The sequence below is a fragment of the Belonocnema kinseyi genome, chromosome 6, assembly GCF_010883055.1.
Source record: "Belonocnema kinseyi isolate 2016_QV_RU_SX_M_011 chromosome 6, B_treatae_v1, whole genome shotgun sequence".
Taxonomy (NCBI): domain Eukaryota; kingdom Metazoa; phylum Arthropoda; class Insecta; order Hymenoptera; family Cynipidae; genus Belonocnema; species Belonocnema kinseyi.
The window spans coordinates 139,490,123-139,503,703 of NC_046662.1; the positions used below are offsets into that span (position 1 = coordinate 139,490,123).

The 13,581-nt window shown below is 33.1% G+C and overlaps 1 protein-coding gene across 7 annotated transcripts in view; it reads right to left on the reverse strand.

The window, feature by feature from the left end:
• LOC117174095 overlaps window positions 1-13,581 on the reverse strand; it is a 298,870-nt gene that overhangs the window by 94,868 nt on the left and 190,421 nt on the right. For all 7 annotated transcript variants that reach the window (XM_033362825.1, XM_033362821.1, XM_033362819.1 and 4 more), the window contains 3 exons: window positions 4,928-5,144; window positions 3,064-3,189; window positions 2,859-2,941 (listed from right to left, as the gene is read on the reverse strand). In XM_033362825.1, coding sequence (XP_033218716.1) covers window positions 2,859-2,941; window positions 3,064-3,189; window positions 4,928-5,144 — 426 coding nt within the window. The remainder of the gene's footprint in view (window positions 1-2,858; window positions 2,942-3,063; window positions 3,190-4,927; window positions 5,145-13,581) is intronic.

The following is a 13,581-nucleotide window of genomic DNA, read 5'->3' on the forward strand; positions in this document are numbered from 1 at the left end:
TTCCGATATTGAGAGAAAATATTTTGTTCTAAGGATTCCATCACCGAATCAGATACTGCGGCAGAGATGGGAGAACCCACAGGTACGCCATATGGATGTTTATAAAATTTTCCTTAAAATGTGCGATAAGCATTCTCCAAACAGAATTTTAATAATTGTATAAAAAATTCAACAGTCATTTTTAATTTTCATCTGCACGAATATTATTACACCCTGGTCCGCAACTTAACGTCTTATACATCCATTGTGAATGGTCGTCGCTGGCAGACGTATAGTTTATTCTGCTAAAAGAAAAACACACATATACTAAACTTACTTATTTATTCAACAAAAATGATTAATGATGTCTTACGATTTTTCACACTCATTTTTACTTCACTGCTTGAAAACTTTTGTTATCACCGACAGATGTATAGATTATTCTTCTGACAGAAAAACGAAACAAATTTACTGGAAACTGGTTAAATGATGTACTTAATTACTATATTTGTTTGAATAATAAATGCTTATTAATGAGTTCCATCTTTGAGCAACGTAGCATATCGCAAATCGATAAGGAAGCGATCGAATTTATCGACATAGTAAATAATATGCAACAAACCCTTGTGAAATCGCCACGAGCAGCGGAGCGCACTCGTAGCACTTGAGTGGGACCCTACGTAATCAACAGAGGGGTGAGCTGCTAAATAGCCGCCCCCAGCCAGAATGCGTGTTCTTTCTTTCGATGCATCGGTAAAACACCAACTCTAAGGAAAGGACTGCAGTTCCCTCTTAGAGCAACTCTATTAGGCTTTCTTTAATAGCATATGTGCACGTTACCAATTTAGGTTGATTAATTCAGTATAAATAGAAAGGACGTATAGTCCACAAGAATCTTTCTCTGCGAAAGAAAAGAGTATATGCCCATTATATTTTTAATAGGCGATGGCGTATTATACTACAGTTTGCACTCTACCCAGCCCGGTACGTCACATATATAGTTTTATTGATTTTCCTACTGCATGCGTTCGCCAGAGGCGAGAATACTCGTGACGCAGAAGTAGCATGCTTTTTGATATTTCCCACTCAATTCCGAGAAATTAGTAGTTTACTCGCAGTAGGAAATACCGCCTTTTTAAACTCATTCAGAAATTAGATTTAAATTACCCTGAATGAACATTATATTTTCTTTGGGTATCTCTGTCCTTTCTCAATATAAGTGAGGCTCATTGCGACAAATGTTTTATTTCTTTATTTAATTTTTTAACACTGTAAATTTGATTATAGTTACAAATGATTTAAATCCAGTGTTGCAATAGAGAATAAAATTATTTAATTGTTTCCTTTCAGATACTTTTATGGGCAGTTACCCACAAAATAAAACAAAAATTAATTATAAGCAGATGTATTTGCTAGGAGATTTTGTGTGCATTTCTTTCAACTAAATTCAAGTAGTGAAAAGGTGATTCTACTCAAACAGAACCACTTATTGCGTCACGCACCATAGTAATGAAAAATTGTGATTTCTAATTTTTCATTAGAGATATGACAGGAGTAACGGCGCCGTAAGTACCAGGCCGACAACTAGTAATCACTCTTCACTGAGTGCACATGCCTGACGTATCCTTGTCTCAAGCACGAAAAAGTGCGAGTTAGCCAGCTTTTGAAAGTATCAAGTTATGCGAGTTTGTTTTATTTTTTAAACATTCATACAATTTCAATAAATGCTATGCTCACTACTTTGATGATGCTCTTCTTTGATTATCACAATTGTAGGTAACTTAGGCATTCACTTAACGAAAATCATTAATAATATTTAAGACCTTTTAAACACTAATTTTTACTCAACAGCTCGAAAACCTGTTGTCACTTGCAAAAGAAAACAAACCCGCAGAACTTTGCAGTCATAATTTATTTTTAAAAGCTGTCTCACTCGCACTTTTTCGTCCCTTAGACGCCATACTGGAAGTAAATGGATAGTCTTTATCCGCTTAAATAATTTTCTATGTCTAAAGTTGAAATAGAAGGAAACAATGTATCCATATTTATCCCTTATCTATTCCTTCGATCCGTTTCTATCTTTTTTCCAATCTGCAATTACACCTGTTCTTTTTAATCCCAATCTTCATATCCCTGTTTATCTGCCACTTATCCACATGCATCATTTTCTTTCCACTCCCTATCCACATCTTAATGTTTCTATCCAAATTGGTCCTTCGCTTATCTACTGCTATCTTTATATATTCGTTAGGTAACCCAAAATCTAGCATATCTTTTTCAATCTCCATATTCCTATAATATTAAATCATTTTATATCTTTTTTCAATATAAATCAGGCCTATCCTCCCCAATCACAGTCATTCAATTACAAGTTATCTACAGTTTAACCTTTTCTATCTTTTTTTATCTGTTATGTAATCGAAAATCTTGTATAACCTTCTTAATCCATACATTCCTTTCTAATTGAATCTTTTTCTAGCTTCTTTTCAAATCTCGGCCAGCCCTATCCTTCTAGAACCCAGTCTTTGTATCGTTATGAATCCTCCGCTTATCCACCCATATCCTTTTCTATCGACATAAATCCCACATTTATCCACGTACATCCGTTAGGAAATCTAAAATTTCGTGAAAAGGCACAGAATTGTTCTTATTTGTCTTTTAAATGGCTTGAAAATCTTTTTAAAACGGTTTTACATTGTAACAATGTACAATTTCGCAGACTTTTATCTTTAAAAAAACTTGCAAAACAGATGAAAATTGTGGGCTGAAAATTGATTTATGCAGATATCTTTTTCACCGCACTTTGTGACGCATCTGGTTTTTATTTGTTATTATGTACTTTTTTTTAATTATAAGATATTTTGGAAAAGTGTCCTTACTTGCTAATGTTCCAGGAATTCCTCCTTGTATGTATCCGTAAACTGGAGATCCCAAAGCCTTCTGCTCACGAGACCACCGTCGACTATAGCAAAGTAAAATAATTGATTAAAGACTTTTTATAGTTCTGATACTTTAATGTATCCACTTTCCTTGAAATATAAAGATTATAAAGATGCATAGACAAGAGTATGGTTTTTTATTTACCTCCACATTACAAGACACACTAGAGTCAGAACTATGATGATTAAAGCTGCAACCGAAGCACCAATTGCAACCCCAAGTACTTCTCCATCGACTTCGCATTGAGCACCGTAATAATTTCCAGTACATCTAAGCAGGTTTCAGAAAAAATTTATTATTTTGTTGCTGATTATGCTTCCATTAGTTGAATTAAGTTTATTTTCATACGTGCGAAATATAAAATTCTATTGTAAAAGTTATACAACTGAATTTACTCTAAAGAAAAACACATTATTGAAAAAATATTCATAAAAAATATTAAAGCTACAAGTGTAGGGTTATCTATTTTATCTGCAGAGATTTCTTAAGTTGATAACGATACGAGTGTAACGTTATCAATTTTTCGATAATTTTTCTCAAGGCTAGCTGCAAAGCACATTTTGTCGATTAAGCCAATAAATCTTCTAGTAACTTTCATGGAAAAAATGAATGAAAATTTAAAAAACACCCATCTGGCTCTCCCGTTTTAAGACCGATTTTTGTAAAGGCCGACTCGAATTAAAGCTTTTCACAAGTAGAATTTCGATAAAAAATCACATTTTCTTTGTTATATTTTAGTTATAAATATGTTTAAAAAAGTTTTGGCTACCTCTTCTCATATTGATTTTCAACATCTCGATTCAACCCGTTCCTTTATTAATTGTTGTTAATTTCTTGTACAGTTTTGAATTAGGCTTAATAAAAAATAATAATTTTTCCAATTTAGCAATATTTTTAGTGCGGATTCAATGTTTTCATTTAAGAGGTTAACTAGTCTTAAAATTGTGTGTGTACCACCCATGGAAGCCCTTAAAATCTTTGAGATCTTGTAAAATCCCACGAAATCTTATGAAATACAATTAAAATCTTTTGAAACACCGTAAAAACTTTATAGTATCTTAAAATTCGGAAAAATCCTCTCTAATCCTCTGAAGTCCTTTAAAAACCCTTAAAAATCATTCAAATGTCAAACCACCTTTAAATTGTATGAAATTTGTTGAAATAATTTTAAACTTTTGAAAGCCCATATTGTAAAATATTGAAAATATTTTAAAATTCGGTAAAATTGTATAATATCCATTAATGTCCTATGAAATTCCTCAAAATCCAATGACATCCTTTCTGATCTTTTAAAAATCCATGAAATATTTAAATCCTGTGTGAATAAAACACTTTGGAAATCTATGAAACCCTTTAAAATTGAAATAATTTGGAAAACAATTAAAATTTTTTTTTTAATTTTTTAATTTTTCTGCTATATCATCAGAGATTGTATCTTACCGACAGTATATCAACCCTCCAAACCATGAAGGCAGAAAATCTACACAATATCGATTAAGTTAAGAATCTTCAATAACACAAAATGCTTAACGTCTTAATAAGACTAGATGGAAAATAATATTTTTTAAATTAAAATTATCCAATGGAGTGAAGATGGAGTAGAATCTTTTTTCGAGAAATAATAACAATTAAAATATCGTGAAATATTGAGTATTCTATCAAAAAACCCTCAAATTAAATTGAGATGTTTTATAATTCCCTAAAGTTTCCCTAAATTCTCTGTAAATGCTTTTAAATTTCTTGGAATTTCAGTAATATTTTAGAACCCTGGAAAAATACTTGAATTCTCGTAAAATCCTTAGAATGCTATGGAATTCTTTTAAAGTTTCTGAAATTGTTCAAATGTTTTGAGAATCCTTAAAATCTTTGAAATGTTAAGAACATACGCTCAAAATTCAAGTGGTCAATACTTCGTTCCCAAATTTTTCGCAATGACTTTTTAATGTATGTATTGTCTGTAAACTTCTGTCAGGAATAATTATAAATTTTTTACAACATTTTTACTTACAAACATTGTGCTTGGTCTGCTTGATAAGAACAGGTACCTCTGTTATTGCAATGCGTTGATGGGCAAGATAAACATATTCGTCCAGCATCGCCGGGATCCTTTTTGTGTGGATCCTTATATCCTGAATTACAGCTACACGCAAAACTACCCCAAGTATTTGTACACACAGCTGATGAATGACAATCGTTCAGCTCAGAAGAGGTACACTCATCTAAGTCTAGAAAAGAACGACAAAGTAAATTTGATGCACCGAAAGGTAAGGGACATAAGGGTTTAAAAATCGATTTTCAGGTTTTCGATGCTATCGATAGTTTTTTAATCACTCTGAAACATTAAAAATGAAATTAATTTTTGTCTGAAAAATTTAAATTAATGTTAAGCCGCAAAGTGAGGTGTGAATTGCCTATTTCGAGGCGTGCGGATGACGTGAGATTCCGGAGATCGTGTCCCGGTCTCTGAGTGTTTGAATTCGACAGGGCGAAATGAGTTCCATACAAAAGCAAGCTGCAGCACTAGTGATGCCGTAGAGCGATATTTCCCGATATCGACACGATCCCGACTTGATCTCAGCCTCCGGTATCGGGTTTGGATCATGTAGGTTTTAGCTCGACTCGACTTTGGATCGAAAAGTCAATATATCGGCTCGGGATCGGGTCAAGTTTTCGATACTCCTTCGGCATATGCGCTCGTCTCACTTGAAACGAGCGGAGAGGGAAATTTGACAATAGGTTGACGTCACTCGCCCCCTCCCGACTCCTCCACTGCCTGGTTAAACCGGTTATGACTAGAGTGGAAATCCTAAAATTTATTTTCCCCATAGAATGCATTCGATTGATTCTTCCAAATTAGAGAGTGCAAATTTTCGGCAAAATAGTTTAAATAAACATGAAAAATGTTGACAAACAGGCGATGTTGTTGGAAGACGCTTGAATTTTTAACCAAGAAAGATGAATTTTGTACCACAAATAATAAATTTTCAATCCAAAAGACTAATTTTTAACAAAATAATGAAATTTTCTACTAATTACATGAATTTGTGAGAATTTAGTAACACTTTCTTTCCAACAGTTTCATTTACAAACGAAATATGTACGATAAATACTCAATAAAAACTTCAATAGTTGAATTTTCAATAAAAACTGGAATGGTTCAAGTGTTACTCAAGAAAATTGCTTTTTAACCTAAGAAAAGGAGTTTTTAACAAAATAATTACGTCCCTCAATCAATGTATTAAAATGTTAACCAAGTAGTACAAATTTTAATGAAGTACTTTAATTTTCTACATAAACACTTAGGGAGACTAATTTTTCACTAAATACAAGAATTTTTAGACAAAGAGGTTGAATTTTCAAACACTTCATTTTACACCACAAATATAAATTTTTAACAGAAGATATGAATGACAAAAAATATAGTTAAATTCGTAAAGAATGTTTATTTGAAGATTAAAAAGTTTAATACATTATTAGAAACATTCCTGTTTAACCAATAACACAATTCATAAAGAGAATAGTTTTAATTTTTTAGTTTTAATTTAATTTTCAACATAAAAACAAATATTTAATCAATTATGTATTATCAAAAAATAAAACCTGTTTTCAAAAATATAGTTAAATTTCAAACCAAAGAATCAATTTGCAACCCAAAGTAGTGGAAACATCAACTGAAGAGACTAATTTTTGGCTACAATGATGACTCTTTAACGTGAATACTCAAATTTTCAGTTATAAAAGAAATTTCTACCTTAAAAAAACAGGTTTTCAACAGAATCGTTATATTTTTTATAAATATTCATATTATTTATAAGAATTATTTTTGAGAGAATAATTAATTGATGATTGTTCTCTTATATTTGTTTTCTACAAAAAAAAGAATTTTCATAAACAAATGATACTTTGATTTCCAAGAAAAAAATAATTTTTTATTAAAAAAACGAGTTTTCAACAACATAGTTCAGCTTTCAACCCAACTTGTTTCAACTAAACTCCAGAATTTTTAATCAGAAAAATGAATTTCCAACATTGTTGTTGAATTTTTAATTTAATTGAAAACCTAGATTTTCAACTAAAAATGGAATACTTGAAATTTTTTGTTTCAAAAATTAATTTACAACTACACAAGTAAATTAAAATCGTTGAATTCTTTTAAATTTTCTATTCGTACACATTATTTATTGTAAAGTACGTGTAAATGGTCTAGCATTTGAAAGAAATAATTTAGAATGAAAAATTTATTGAACTTTAATTTAAAATGAACATATGTTAATGCATAACTAAATTTGTTAATATGATTTGAGTAAGTTCAGATGAAAAATCGATTTATTTTTGCAGAAAATGCCTAAAATGTGTATTTGTTTATGTATTGGTATTATGGTATTATGGTATTGGTAATAATTGGTCCATAAAATAAAAAAAAATATCAATGCATAGCACATTTTTTAAATTAAATGTTATTTGAAATATAATTTCAGCAAGGTAAAAAAAAACTATTTATTTTCGCTTGAAAAAGCATAAAATACGCATTTTTTCAATAATTTGTTCGCAAAATGAACAAATATTAATGTGTCGCTATATTTTTTAATATAATTTGAGCAAAACCAGACGAAAAAAACGATTAATGTTTGCGATTTATGTTTTCTTCGAACAAGCACAAAATTTCCATTTCTTTATACAATTTGTACGTAAAATTAACAAATGGCCATGCATAACTAAACTGTTTAATATGATTTCAGCAAGGTCAGATGGAAAAAAGATTTATTCTCGTTTGAAAACGCCCAAAATCTGCATTTGTTTATGTATAATTTGTTTATAAAATATAAAAATATTAATTCATAGCAAAATTTTTCCATTAAACGTAACTCGAAATATAACTTCAGCAAGATCAGATGAAAAATAGATTTATTTTTGATTGAAAAAGCACAAAATGTGCATTTCTTCGTATAATTTCTACGTAAAGTTAACAAATTTTAATGAAAAACGATTTGTTTTTACTTGAAAAAGTACAAAATTTGCATTTGTTTGCATAATTTGTTCGTAAATTAAATAAATATGAATACATAGCTACATTTTTCAACATAATTTGATCAAGCTCAGATGAAGAAACCAAATATGCAGTTTCTTCTGTGTTAGCTTGAAAACTACAAAAATGTGCATTTGTTTGTGTAATTTTTAATAAAATTAACAAATATTAATGCATGAGAAAATTGTTTCAGAAAGCATAATTGGCAATACAATTGCAATAAAATTAGACAAAAAAACGATTTCGTTTTGCTTTAAGCTCCTAAAATGTGCATTTGTTCATATATTTGGCTTATCAAATAAACAAATATCAACAGATAGTATAATTTTCACAAAAAATATAATCGGTAACATCAATGTCATGCAAACACTAAAAGCAAGCTATTTTACGCCAGGAATATACTTTAACATCAAATGTTCATTTTTTTTTCTTTTTTCTTATATCGCTTTGCATTAAATCAAAGTCCTAGATTTTGCAAAAAGATCTAATCTAAAATCGGTGCATTATTGCGTTCTATATAATATTTTGAACTTCGGTTTTCATTTGTCTCTACTGTGAACCGCTAGTCGCTAAGTCACAAATACATCTAAAGAAGAAGTATCGAAAAGCCAACACGATCCCGATTCGATATATCGATTTCCCGAGCAAAAGTCGAGCCGAGAGAAAACCAAGCACGGGTATCGGAAACACGATCTCGTCCCGAGAACAAACCGACGCGGTCCGGACCCGGTCACGAGACAGTATCGTATAAAACGGCACCACTATGCAGCCCTGCTTTTTTATAATAACATTTTATAATTATAATAACTAAAATAGCTATAATAATTATAATTTTATAATTATAATAAGAATTCTGTCAACTGGTCACTTTCTTATTTTTACTCTATCATCAAGTCATTCTAAACGTAGAATAAACCATGCTCCTTTGTTAGTTACTAATGTTATTTAATATTGCCAATATTTATAAGTATAGTCATAGCCCACTTGACTTTCTTCTAGTGCTCAGTTGGAGGGTAAAATAATAATTTAAGGCGAAAGATTAATTGTGCAATGCTTCATTAGCTTGGTTTGCAAATCTCATCAGGCTGAAATTTTGTTATTAAAACAAAAATGAATACCGCTAAAGTCTAGTAAAAAACAGTCGCAGAGATCACCATTAACTTCATGTTTAAAAAATATTTACTACTGTGGTTTCGATTAAAACATTGATAGTATCAATGAGTCAGCTATATCATTAAGGCTGTATTAACATTTTGCACAACATTATTTCTAATATCTTTATTTCGATGACACAATTTTATGTATAAGTAAAGACCACGTTGACTTTGTAATTGATACTTTCAGTTCATATCATCTGAATCTTTAATTTCCCTTTGAATTGAAGACGAAAAATAGTATCTAATTTTTGTATTTACCCTATGTAGAGGCACCAATATCATCATTGAGGGCTGGTATCAAAAAACAACTTCAACTGATAGAACCATTAATTATTTTGAAGGTCATCTAATACAAATGAATAAAAATATTGTATTCAACTTAGTGGATAGCCCGTTAAGATTATCTCACGAGCGATTGCATGCGAACTATTTAGAAATTGTTACGCAAATCCTGTTAAAAAATGATTATCCTTCCGAATTGATCAAAAAACAATTTAAAATCAATATGATGAAAATCAAATATGCAAAAAGCACCAAAGAAAAAGATGCTTACTACAAACTGTTAGCAATGTTCAGGGAATCTAGCGCATAGAAACAAACACCGCATTTGTGAATCAAGAAGAAAATAATTAGAGATGAAAATGATGCACAAGATCTTACACATTTACACTTTAGATAGTCCCAGCAAACAAAGTCATTGTTCATGTTTAGGCCTGGTTGAAGCCTTGGTCAGAATGTCAGATGTCATGCCAAGACCACTTAACCACTTGCTGTTAACAACAAATTTTGATTGATTTGACGCCTGTCGTCCCGAGTTCCATCAGAAAACGTTAAAGATGAACGGCCTCCTTGGCTGCCATGTTCATGGCCATGTACTCTGCTTCTGTTGTTGACCGATACGTTTCTTTTTTGAATCCCAAGATACTACTATTTTGTTCATCCTAAATTTATATCCGATCAAGGAAAGCTTTCCATCTATGGATCCTCCTCAATCTGCGTCCACATAGTCTACCAGAGGACTCTCCTCGTATCCGTAGAAAATCCCATATTTATCAGTGCCCTTTAAATATCAAAGTACTCTCTTGGCTGCGTTCCAATGAGTTTTGTTGAAGCAATAATTGAATTGAATCAACACACTTGCCGTGTAAGTTAAATCTAGACGTCGCTACCTGCTCTCCCTTAGACTTTCCGTGGACTGCCACGTTATCCAGTGCGCACCCACAGAAGCTGGAACATCGAATCCAAAGAAATCCTCGCCTTCCGAAGAGTTTTTTTCATCGTAGCCACCATCATCGTTGGAAATGTCTTGCACATCCTCGATTACCGCATGATCGGAGTCTCGATTATTGCAGAGATCAATTTTGACAACGGGTTCGTCGCATTCTGTTACGTCAGAATCACTTGACGATTTTTGCTCATGAAATTCTTTCGTACGAAAATCCTTGGAACTCTGGGTCGAACGGATCGGAGTTTCTGCGGACAATCTGACATTCCTAGATGTGTTCACCTTTTTTTTTATCCTTCAGCCAAACACGGTACACCTTGGATTTTGTGCTGTGTCACAGAAAAATTCCTTCTTCTGCTTGCGGAAACATTTTTCCTAAAACTGGTCTGACCTATGACACATGTGGAGACTTTCCAAACCAAGCTTCGTATAGCGTATTTCCGTTAAGCTTTTTAGAAGTTGTTCTATTGCAGACATAATTCGCTGTATTAACAGCCTCTGCAAAAGTCGTTGCTGATAATCCTGAATCTATCAAGAGACACCTTGCCGTGTCCATCAGTGTTCTGTTACGCCTTTCAGAAACTCCGTTTTTCTGTGAATTGTAGGCAGCTGTTAATCTTCGCATTATTCCGTGCTTCATAAGTAATGCGTTGAATTTTTCATTGTCTTTCTTTTTTGAAATTTGGTTTTGGTTTTTTTTTTAATTTTAACACTCACCCATTGCTTCACTTTGCTTTCCGAACGAAGCGACACGCATGGGGCCACAAACGTCAGAGTGGGTTCGTTCACCCATTTATGTCACTCATTCAGATACCTTCGGAAAATGAGGGCGACACATGTTCCCCTTAATGCAGACACTTCATTCGAAATATTTGTCTGGACCGTCGTCTTTGATTCCTTGAATAAAGGCAGCCCTGATTGTCTGACAAAGAACTACCACGGCCTTGGTACTTGTAAAAATAACTTTGTAAACTTTATCGGTTATTTTTCTCACCGAGGCAAGGTTTGTACGTAAATACTGAACGTACAAGGCGTCGCGAAATTTTACCGCTTTTCTCGCGCCGTTGACTTCCGTCGCAGATGATGCGATACCTTTCCTCAATATTTCCGTGGTTGCATTGCTAGGTAGATTCACTTTCCCCCAATTACAATTTTTATTAATTTCCGCGAAATATTCGGTGTCGTTGCACATATGAGATGTACTACCGCTATCTAGACTTTAACTGTGAAAGTTCGCACGATTTCCGATTTTAAATATTTCATATTTTGCTGCATCTAACATTGTGAACATAGACAAATCTTCATCGGATTTTTTTAATTTTGACGTTTTCTCAGTTGGCTTTTTCGCTGTCTTGCAGTTTTTCGCCCGATGTCTAATTTTATCGCATATGAAACACTTCATCTTATAATCCTTCTTTGTTGGGTCACCTTTTCTGTTTTCCTAATTTTTCGCGGGCATCTCGAGTGGCACCGGATTGCGTTTTGTCTCCTTATGCGGCTTATATATTCTGCGATCTTGATTATAATTGTTTCTAAAGACGGCAGTTCATCACGTGATGATATCGCACACCTAAAATTCTCGAAACTGTCTAGTATGCTGCGCAGAAGCATCACGGTCATTAAACCCTTGTTCATTTCAACGACGTCAAAGAAAAGTCGAGAATGTTCTCGTGCGTCGTCATCCTGCATCTTCACGGACATCAAACGATTCAATAGTGCAGCTTTTCACGCCAGGCCCTTGGACTGATATATAGCTTCCAACTTGGTCCAAATTTCTCGTGCGGCCACACACCCCTTTATTTGTTTGATTTTAGACGGGCTTATCGGTAGCACAATATCCGACTGCGCCTTTAAATCGGCCTTCTCCTATGCACTTACAGCTTACTGAGATGCTGCGTCTCCAGGAATTACTTCCGGCTTCATTTTACTACCACTTACGTAACCCCAAACGTCATTTTTTATGAGAAACTTTACGCATCTTGATTTTCCAAGTGTCGTAGTTTTCCTTTTTGAGGGATTCAAACCTCACACCGGTTGGACTCATCATTATTTTGATGCTCTATCGAACTTTCGTAAACCGACACGTCAAAATCAACCCGAACTGTGACTGCCCATAGCCTGTTAACATTTTTCAAGGAAAATAGCACACAGAAACACATACATCATTTGTGAAGCAAGAACAATATTCTTCGCGATAAAAAGATACATATGGTCTTGCACACTGGTTATGAATCAACCAAAATATCCAATACATTTCGACGTAACAAACAAAGAAACGCCATACGCGATAAATAAACGAGACGGTTAAAACACATTAAAATTAACAAATCCAAAATGACCAAAAATTTCATTGGCACGAGTTTCATTGATTCAAATCATTGACACGAGTTTTCAAAGGTCTCTTTGTCGCTACTGTGTAACAAGCGTCGTAGCTTTCGCTTGTGATCCCTAGCGGACCAAAGGAACCGAATAAAGCCTCTACAAAGTACCCGTAAAGACCCCATTGGGTCCCCATTCGGTTCCTTTTTATAAAACTAAAAAAACAGCAAGATCAACTTTTAAACTGCTAAAATTCGGATTCTACGTTAAATTTTCTATTAGAAACTCACGGAGTAATCTCAATACTTTTTTTGCAGCGTTAAAATTTAAAAATGTCAAAAACTTCTGCTGCAGGTGTTTTCAAGCGCATCCATAATAGATCAAGTAATATGTTGCGCGCGAAGTTTAAAAATAAAATTCTCTCGCACTTGCATCGTAGCGTTGTTGTCTGAGGTTTCCACTGAGTGGTGCTAGCATCCAGGCAAAATTCCTAAAGTTACAGACGGTCGCTTGTTAACTTCTACTCAAAGAAGATACACTTGAAGTCACCATCGGCCCATGTAAATGACAGGTATTTTATTTTTTAAAGTTTTTAACACTGCAGGAAAAAGTATTGCGATTTTTCCGTGAGTTACTAATGCAAATTTTAACGTAGAATCCGAATTTCAACAATTTAATAGTTGATTGTGCTGTTTTTTAAAAGTTTTTTTAAAGGAACCGTATGAGCACCCAATGGAGTCTTTACGAGTACTTTGTAGAGGCTCCATTCGGTTACTTCGGTCCGCCAGGGATTATATAAACTAAATTGGTGTGGTCTCACTTTTTTGTACAATCCTTACCGAATTTTATATTCGATTTTACAGTAGGTTTAAGTAAAGGTAACATAGCTATATTCAATTTTTCAAGTCTTGTGTATAATTTATAAAAAATTTTGG